Source organism: Gadus chalcogrammus, chromosome 3 (genome assembly GCF_026213295.1).
Source record: "Gadus chalcogrammus isolate NIFS_2021 chromosome 3, NIFS_Gcha_1.0, whole genome shotgun sequence".
Lineage (NCBI taxonomy): Eukaryota > Metazoa > Chordata > Actinopteri > Gadiformes > Gadidae > Gadus > Gadus chalcogrammus.
In genome coordinates, this window is record NC_079414.1 from 5,700,583 (window position 1) to 5,710,492 (window position 9,910).

Below are 9,910 nucleotides of genomic sequence, written 5' to 3' on the forward strand. Positions count from 1 at the left end.
TCACACACCGGTGATGGACAGGTAAGATGGATTCCCCGAATGAGCCATGGAAGAAATCCCCTGATTGGTCAGAAATTAGCGTTGTAAGGCACCAGGCACAGTCAACTCAAGATGGATATTCTCACAGCGCCCTTTAGTCAATAATAGCTGACGGCTGGTTATTCCATTTCTAATTAAAATTATAGCCCTTAAAACTTACCTACAGACAATTTAAATGGTCCCATCTCGGAAATCTCTAACCGTTTGAAATATATTGTGAATATTTTTTATGCATTCAATTAAGGTTGTTTTAAATATCTTGTCCTTTTTTTATATTGTGGTGCAATATAAAAGTAAAATAAATATGCAGCTAAGCTGGCCTAGTTGCCAGTGGCTTTATCCAATTAATTGCCAACAGTTCTTGACCCTGGGTATATTCATGAATGGTAACACAAAAGGGCTGTAGGACTCGGGACATTTATATATTGTCTATGACTCCTCTTGGACTCGTTGGGATTTACACTTGACTTGTCTCTGTCTTGCCAAAGAATACATGTATACAAGTATTTTTTGTATATCCTCCTTCAAAAACAGAGGGAAACCGTCAGGGCCCTCTAGGGCCGAAGATATTCTGATTTTATTTTCTTAATTCATTCTTTTACAATCAACTTCTAAAAATACGGTTTCTGAGGAAATAAACCCTACATTAAATCAGAATGCTGCTGAGTCTGCCGTGGTTGGGAAGAAAATGCGATGCAGCTCTGTGATTGGTCAGCCGGCTATAATTTCACCGGGTCGAGTAATAGTAATTCAATGAGACAAATTTTCAAATGACAGTAAAATTAACCGTCCATATCATCTTGGACACAAATCCAATAAACAAGTGGGTTAATTTATGGCCCAACCCGGTATCAACGGCAATTTCGTGCTAATGCTCAAGAAAATTAACCTATTGAATCGTGTCCCAGAGCACGATTGTCCGACTTTTTCGTGCTAAACAGAATGAAATGTAAACCTATGCATTTGGATTTGGAGCGTTTCTCCGACTTTTTCGTGCTACACAGAACGACTTTCAAACCGCGTAGGTTTGCGCAGATAGTGCAGTGCACCCTCTAGTTATGTATACGTCAAAACCTCAAATATAACAAAGGGTATGTGCCGTGTATAATGGACACTACGATTTTTGCAGCAGACCTCCTCAAAATCTGAAACTAACCCCGTCCCTTACGACGAAATATCGACTTTTACGTACTATACAGAACAAAATGTAAAACAATGCATTTTGAATGGGAGTGTTTCTCAGACTATTTTCGTGCTGGATTAAACAAAACGTGAGAGGAAGCAAAGAAGGGAGATAGAGAGAGCGAGAGAACGGCTTCAGACAGAGTGTGCGGAGACAGTACAGTGCAGCACCCACTAGTTATGTATGTTGTATGTTATGTGTTTGGGGAAAAGCATTCTGCTTCAATACTACAGTTGGCCATAGGGCAAAACCGTTTAGTATGTTTGGTTGAGAATATTATTAGAGATAACATTTGTGTCCAAACCAACTCTTGTAATTCACTTCCAGCCATATATACTATTTGTATTCTCAAGTTAGACTGTAAAAATAAAATATCCAGAAACACAATTCAGATTTTATTTTTTCACAAAAAAGAAAACCATTTACAACTGCAGATGGGTACGGCTGACATTCCAAACAAGCTGCATTAAGGCAGCGTTTGCGTCCCGCATTTTAAGGGTCTCAATTAGTAACTCTTGGTGGTCTCATAGGTTTCTGGGAAGGGGAGACTGACAAAGCCAGTCCCAGATACCAATGGGAGTATTCCAGCGTTGGGAACTACATTCCAAGACAAGGTCAGAGTGATGTTCTTGTTAGCCCTAAAAGGTATACACATATGGATTAGCTAACACAGTATACCAGCAGCAAAGAACATTGAAGAGAACAGTTGCAAAAAAGCAGACATAGTCAAGATTTTTTAAAAAGGTCTACACTATGTAATTTGGACTAGGCAGGTGAGGCCTCCTTCTTTGGAAGGTTGAAGTGAATTCACCAGGTTATTTAAAAAGATGGCATATGAAAGAAAGGGGATTCTGCTTTACAATGTTATTACTAGGATCAAGAAATAGAATATTGTGACTTCCTCTACTTTAGCTAATTGTCCATATTTTTATATAAAAAGGCTTTTCATATTTCATATCACATTGTACGATAGTCTAGTTTGGAAATGCAAAAGTTGTCCATTATCGGGTGCCTACACTTCAATGGAAATATTTGTCCTCCCTTACCTAGCAAATAAGGAGAGTTGTGCAGCTTACCTTAGTCCATTACCATCATCGAAGAAGAAGTATTTGGACTTCATGTCTCGGAGGACCAAATTGGAGTTTTCACCTCGAAGGACAATCTTGTCCCACAGCACTACCTGGTTGAGAGACTGCAACACAAACACACACAGACACACACACCGTCTTTACCGAGAGGACATGCTTCAATAGTAAAATACAGATGTAGGAGGACAATGGTTTTAGATTTCAGTGCAATGCTACATTAAAAACTACAGGCTTAATATATTTTGCACATATAGGTTAGAATTTTTTAACAGAAGGAGGGTTTTATTCTGTATCATTGTATTCAAATTCCACAGGCTCACCACATGGTAAAAATAAATAAAATAATGTACAGGCCATTTAGTGTACATTTGATGAAAATGTTATGTCTTATTTTATGAATGCATATTTAGCCATATGTCGGATGTTGGATGTAGAATCTCACCCTTAGTCGGATATAAAAGGAAGTAAAAGCCTATTTGTGTCTAAGTGTCTGAAAGTCTTCTTACTACATCCATAATGGTAAACTACATTCATAGACTTATAATTATCTGTTAAATGCATTGATCATTCATCTCGAAAGAACGGAAGGTATGGGAGATAGAGCAGAAGACATGCAGCAAGGACCACGGGCAGGAATCGAACCCGCTGTGATCAGGACTGGGCCTTAATGGTTCGCCCTCTACCCGGTGAACCACCGGGATGCCCCCAATTGTGAGGTTTTGTTTTTTTTAATCACAAATGTGTCGTAGCCATGGGGATAGCATGCACTTCTCCCTACTACAACTCTTACCCCGAAACATATAAAGGAACGATATAAACTCCAACTAAGGTAATGGTAACATGCCTTCTCTTATTTTCATGGGATTATACACAATTAAAACATACTTAAGAATATTATATTACATTTTTGCCAAGTCTGATCCGCACGATGCCATTCAAATCTACACACTGAATTTTTTGCTTCCATGCAAACATAAGTGCTGTGTGCAGACAGGGGTACAGGTTTGAATGGGAACCATAACTTACATTACTCTTAGTAGCGTACTCTGCAGAAAGATAAAGAAAGAGCTGCTTGACATTCCAATCGAAAATTGGCTGCAAATGTATGAATGGTTAAGGGGCATTTAACAGATCTCAAGTGTCTTACAGCAACATCCAACCAATATTTAGAAAACAAAATATGTGAAACTAAATAGTTAGATACAAGTTTAAGACAAACAACAAAATGTGATGGCATGGCTAAAAATAACTAGTCAAAAGGATATTTGCAGAGAGGTCGAAGTTGATGAAACCTAGGTCACTACGCTCTCTGGGACCGGTGAAGTCATCAACATTCTTACTGTTAAAAGGAGGTCATTAAGGTAGAAAAACAGACAGAAAGTTAAAACAACATCTTAATCATAGAGCATTATGTTATAAATGAATTTCTAAGATGTATTTTATGAAATCACCCTGCTTTATTACATACTGCAATTAAAGGAAATGTATGTGTGATGCATGCGAATGGTTCACAAAAAATTATATTCCATGCAAAAATGACTTAATGCTGCAGTACCTGAATGTTATCCTACATAGATAAGAACAAGGACAAGAACCATTTGTGAACCATTTTCTAATAAAAATATTTATATGTTAAAAAAGTGATGAAATGAAATTGAGCACGCAATGTAATTTTTTTTTGAAAAATACCCCCAGGTTGTCACTTTCATTGGCTATGCTTAAATGCCAAGTAAGTATAGTATTGATAGATAATCTATCAATCGGGCCTCGCTTGTCACAATGAGCTAGGAAGATTAAAAAGGTATAAGTCTGATCAAATATATTATATTACATTGTGATTGTAGTTTAGGTTGATTGTTGAAATACGACAGATTTCGTTAAGATTAGTCTTGTTGTAAAGCCTGGACATTGGACAATATTTCAAACTATTAGATCGCTGATATTGATATTCATCAATTTTTTTTCCAATATCAAGGCACTCTAGGAAATGTCTTTGAAACATTGTGCAGGTGGAGGGGGAGGGGGATTTGGTTATGTGTACAGGGGGATTATTTTTGTTTATCAACACGGCGGATGCGCACACAGAATGATCGCAAAAAGAAAATTTGTTTGATCGATTGTCATGGTTATCTCCGTCTGGTTAATTTGCAGTTGCGGTGGTAATAAGCGATGTTGTCCTAACTGTTACATTAAATTGTAATCAGAAAACGTGGTTATATGCTATAGACCCTATATTATTTGTAGTATAAAGGCTGGGACGAATTTCGAATTATAAATATGTACATTTTATGTTGAAATTATAGACCGTCGCGATTCCCATTGAAACGAATGGCGCGGTGATTATTCTTCGAAACGAGAGCAGGTAAATTTGTGTCAAATGAATTAAACTGTAATCAGACAACGCGATTATATGCTATAGACACTGGAGTATAGGTTGGTTGGTAAAGGTTGGTTACTTATGTTTTATGGTAGCTCTGTAACCTTCTTATTTGGAAGTTAAATACGTTCTGAAAATAAAGGAAGACAATCAAAAATTCAGTTTGCATGATTTTCAGTCTGTACAAAATCTTTCTTTTAAAAACATATATCGATAGCGGTAAATATCGGTTATCAGCCATAACAGCAAAATGAACATCGGATATCGGTATCGGCCAAATTATGGTAGGATATTAAATAAAACTAAATAAATAGGCAATACAAGTGTGAGTGTTGTGGCGTAGACTCTAGACAAGCGCGTCATAAGTTAAAGACACACCTTCAAGCACGATACCCGGTACTGGAAATGCAAATCCCAGCCGTGCTGGGCTGTATAGTAGAGTGGAAAAACCAATGGTAGACTGATCTATCAAGCACACATATGCCTGGACACTCACACTTGTGATGTTAGAAGAATAAGAATACAAATATTCAAATATTCCATTGATGGCAGTTATTATTATGGCTTATGTGTTGGTTATCACCAACACATAAGCCAAACCTTTAGTTTAGGTGCTTGTGTTAGCCCTTGTTCTATGGTGTAACATAAGTTTTGCATAATCAAATCTTAAAATAATTAGTTTAAAAGACAGGACAGAGGGCCTGTCAATCACTTACCACCAGCCACTCAAACATGGCAGGCCTGATGTATTGCACTACACACCAAAGTAGGATCTAATGACACCAACGTGTTACTAGGAGCTAGGCATCGATGGTACTTCCTATGTCAGGTTTTAATTCGCTTAACAACGAAATTAGGCTGATGTTTAGAAAAGCATGTGAGCTAGCCACTTATAATTTCTCAGTGATGTTACTTCGGACTTTGTAAGCACATGCTAATTTAATGTAGCATAGTGCAGGGGGAACATCTGGTGTTATAACGGTCTGGTGAGATAACGACAGGCAGTGTGCATATCTTCAATGACCCGTCACTACAGGAGACCGGGGTGCAAATATAAACAATGCCTTCTATTCTGCCTCAATGTTTCCAATGAGATCACTATGAGACCCAGTAATATAATAGTACAGTAGTATAGTATACTGATCGGGTTTGTGTTGAATACGAAAGGCCAGTCAGTCTTTGAAGAAGGATTTTTTAAACGTAATCACGCACATTTTGAAACGAAAGAAATGCACTACGGTATCAGGTTTAAAACACATCTCTAAATGAAGAACCCACATGCCTTTTGAGATGGTTTGATTTACAACACTGGGGTTTTAAAGGGTTCTTACAGCATAACTCTGGAGACGTGGACGTTCACGGGAACCCGCCTGTCTTTGAAGGCTGTTGTGATGAAGCAGCCGAAGGTGAGCGCAGCCATCACGCTCAGGGAGAAGGCGAACAGGGAATTGGCCCTCGACAAAGCAGTATTCATTCTGTAAAAAGGGCGAGTACAAAAAAAACTCGGGGAAATAAAAACAATTGCTTTGTACTCCGGCTTGTGGCCGTTGAAAGATCTATCTGTAGTACCCGGAAGTGTAACGCGGAAGCCTGTGCGAAAGCTTTCTTCCTCTGCTCGCTGATCAGCTGCCTGCATGACCAGCAGCATGGTGCATTATCGCCCCCACCTGGACTCGAGCGAGTCATAAATAACACAAAGTACACATAAATAAAGGAAAATAACAATATAGTAGACGAAATTGGTTCTTAAACAGTTTCCTTGAGAAGGATGATTACACTCATAACCAGTTAGTTTGCATGCTAGTGTGCTTTATTTATCAAAATCTATTCGTGCAAAATAAGTAAGTGCCTTAGTAAGTTATATATTGAACTCAAATTTACTTCAAAACACTTGGCTTGACCTACTGTTCCACTGTAGTTCAAAGTAGGCCGAATAATTATAAAAGTAAATAATTTATAGCCAGTATAATTTGAAAGTCAATGTGAATATTGACTGTTCATTTGTATTGCAGAGCAATATTCAGGAGAGCTAATTCATAGGAAGCAAAGAGATCTTCCTTACTCTCTAGGCCTTACTCAGGCCTTTCTTTAAAGGGGAACTATGCAACTTTTTTGGCTTAATTGACATTAACATAACAGGTTAGGAGGAGTCATTGTGATGGTTCTATAACACTTTATGGGTCGATTGGTCATTGTTTCGACTCCCCCTAGCGCATCTTGGCGGAAAAGGAAATATGCAAGTTTCTGCCGGCAACCCGCCGCCCACTCGCGGGAGTCGCGTGTCTCGCGAAGCACCGAATTGCTTTACGGCTCTACACGGAACCGGCTCGATATAAACCCCCCAGGAGCAGTGCATACTTCCACAATCCACCAGTGCTCAGCGGCCAAGCATGTGGACGGGTCCCTCGATTCATAGAGCCCAGAAGTAGATATCTCCGTTCACTCCAATACAAGTGGGGAACAGGAATGTGTCTCCACAGAAAATGACTGGATATAAATCAAAGGCTCATAATTATCTTTATGCCATGTACTACATTTGTTTAAGTTTTCGAAGTTCGCACTTGGCAAGTACACACTTCCGAGGACGGGAGTACAACCTGCAATTGGAACAGCAGTGGACTCGATGACGTCACCACCTCAGCTCATCTGTTAACTGTGCTACGGCCTCATGTGGGCATATAACTACTGAACAATATGAACAAATTATATAAAACAAAACACCAGCCTCTTTAGTTTCAAAATAGTATGTTCATATTTTTAATGAATATAAATGAAAAGTTATGCGTATTCACACGGCAAGCCAGCTGTACCCTGCATTTAAACAATCAGTGGCTTGAAAAAGATTGCATGAGATTGCCGTTTCTCAATGTTCCTATATAGCCTATTATTATATTATTGGAGGGTAGGCTATTGATATGAGAATTACGAACGAACAAGAATAGAATAGAAACACACACACACAAACGATCAGATGGATCCGACCGGGATTTCCGTTTCCGTTGCCGTTGCGATGGGTTTCCTCTATCAGCGACATTACATAAAAAAAAAACCCTCTTTCATTTTAAAATAATCGTATGTCAATATTTTGAATAAATAGGCCTCCATCTTTGTTATACTTTTAAAATGTTCCTATATAGCCTATTTTAAGCTAACATACAACATAAGATAAGATAAGATAAGATAAGATACAACTTTATTAATCCCCCGTAGGAGAAATTTGTAACATACAACATATTTTAAAACAGAAATGCGAAATGCATCCTGGAATATTTAACGACCCCAAGTAGGACTACACACAAGTCACTTCCGATGCACAAGGCCGCCTTAATGCACGGGCTTGCCTGGGCTGAAGCCCCAGGGCCTATGCCGATCGGGGGGCCTATCATGAGCTGCAGATTTTTTATTTATTTTTTATACTGGCCCATGATAGGCCCCCCGATCGGCGAAGGCCCAAGACAATGTGAATTTTTGTTTGGGGCTTACCAAGATCAGAGGCCTATCATCAGCCAAGAAAGCCAAGAAGTGGGCCAGTGGCCCCTTGACACCACAGCCACAGTCGTCTCACCCCCCCCCCCCCCCGTCAGGATTTCTCCTCCAACACCCCCTCCCCTGTCAGGATTTCTCCTCCAACACCCCCCCCCGTCCCCCCCTCCGTCAACAACGGCAAAATGTCGGAAAAAAAGTTACACATCTTCATTGTAAGATCCCCTCTCAGGGGGCCAACGAAACCTCTCAGCCCCAGGGCCCAATGGCAGGTAAAGGCAGGCCTGCCGATGCATCCTCGATGAAACCATGGACATATTAAGCAGTCCCTACAGAAAAATGCTGCGTTTTTTTGTGATTGTTGCAGCCAAATGCGGCACGTTTTCTTAAAAAATGCTATATATTTATGCAATTTTATGCGATGAAATTGCGGGAACTTGCAGAAATTGCGTGAACTTGCGAAAAAAGGTGGGAAATTGCGAAAAATGCGGCTTTTCGATGCATTCACGTCGCGTAATACGTCACTTCATAACGTTCCCATGGCAACGGGGAAACGGCTGCTGATATGTGAATTTTTTGCAACGAAAATGCAGGGATTATGAAATCATGCAAGCCCTGCATATTTTGTGTGGAAATCTGCAATTTATGCGGTGAAAGTGCGGCATATTTGAAAAAATGCGGGAAAAAGCCGGAAAAAGGGGCGTGACCTCCAACAGTAGAGTAAATTAACATGAGACAGAGGACAGTTTCTGCTCTCCATTTTTTGTGGGATGGAAGTATACATTTGTGGCTTAGGGTGTGTAGACACAGCTGGCCTGTGGCCACGTTTTTGAAGTCTGGGGTCAAAAGGTCAAAAGGAGCCTGCACACAGCAAATCGCAAAGTGTTAAAATCCCAGAGTATTCATGACCAGAGTAGATTTTATACACTTTGGTGTTGAATAGGCACTAAGTACATTTTTTGGGGTGTACCAGAAACACTCTTGGGTGTTGTCTCTAAGTATAATGCTGGTGTAGAGTAATTTAAGTGTTTATTTTAGGATGATGGACTCCCTGAGTGTACAACGGTTGAGTGTCCAACTATCCCGGCGGCACGTCGGTTTAGGTTTCGATTCGTCATTGGCTCGCTGCGCCTTCTCATTGGTTGAATCTAGAGACATGTGACCGTTTGTCCTCTTCCACACTACGCAGCAAAATGTTTCGGCAGAGACGGTCGAATCAATATCGCCAAGGAATTGCTCCGAGTGAGCGAAGACATTTTTGAACTTCATGGGAATGTAAACAGGTAAGAAAAGTACCAAGTGAATAATGCACAGGGTTTCTATGTTTCATAGTTAGTTGTGCGTATGTCCTTCATATAGGTCAGAAATTGTATTCATAATGGGTCTTAAGAAGGTATTAGAGGCTTAAATTTAACTTGTTCAAACCTGCAGAAACCCTGAATGCAGAATATTCAGCATTTCTTCGTCTTTTAGCTCTGATAACCAACTTATAAATGCTAACGATTTTAGCTAACGTCAAACTTAATGGCCAATGCTAATGAGGCACATGTCTTCAATTTAGCTAACGCCTCGTTAACATTTTTAGCTAATGCTAACGAGGCACGTGGCTTTAATTTAGTGGGAGCGTGTCTATGTTCCCCGGGTCCTATGTTCCCCGGGTCCTATGTTCCCCGGGTCCTATGTTCCCCGGGTCCTATGTTCCCCGGGTCCTATGTTCCCCTCTTTGTATGAGACTGGGGA

At 39.9% G+C, this 9,910-nt stretch overlaps 1 protein-coding gene across 1 annotated transcript; it reads right to left on the bottom strand.

The window, feature by feature from the left end:
• Positions 1-1,575: 1,575 nt before the first annotated feature.
• Positions 1,576-6,307, bottom strand: spcs3 (signal peptidase complex subunit 3). Its single transcript, XM_056585622.1, has 5 exons — positions 6,019-6,307; positions 3,574-3,649; positions 3,337-3,411; positions 2,299-2,414; positions 1,576-1,860 (listed from the first exon to the last, which is right to left on the bottom strand). The coding sequence occupies exons 1-5, from the start codon at positions 6,159-6,161 to the stop codon at positions 1,728-1,730; spliced, it is 543 nt and encodes a 180-aa protein (XP_056441597.1). The 5' UTR covers positions 6,162-6,307; the 3' UTR covers positions 1,576-1,727.
• Between the last annotated feature and the right edge of the window lie 3,603 nt (positions 6,308-9,910).

Excerpts from the sequence above, each read along its gene's own strand:
- spcs3 (XM_056585622.1), bottom strand. The coding sequence starts at position 6,161 with ATGAATACTGCTTTGTCGAGGGCCAATTCCCTGTTCGCCTTCTCCCTG. Across the intron at positions 3,650-6,018 it reads CACGTCTCCAGAGTTATGCT|TAAGAATGTTGATGACTTCA; the intron begins GTAAGAACCCTT and ends TCCTTTTAACAG. Across the intron at positions 2,415-3,336 it reads AGTACGCTACTAAGAGTAAT|TCTCTCAACCAGGTAGTGCT; the intron begins GTAAGTTATGGT and ends TTTGTGTTGCAG.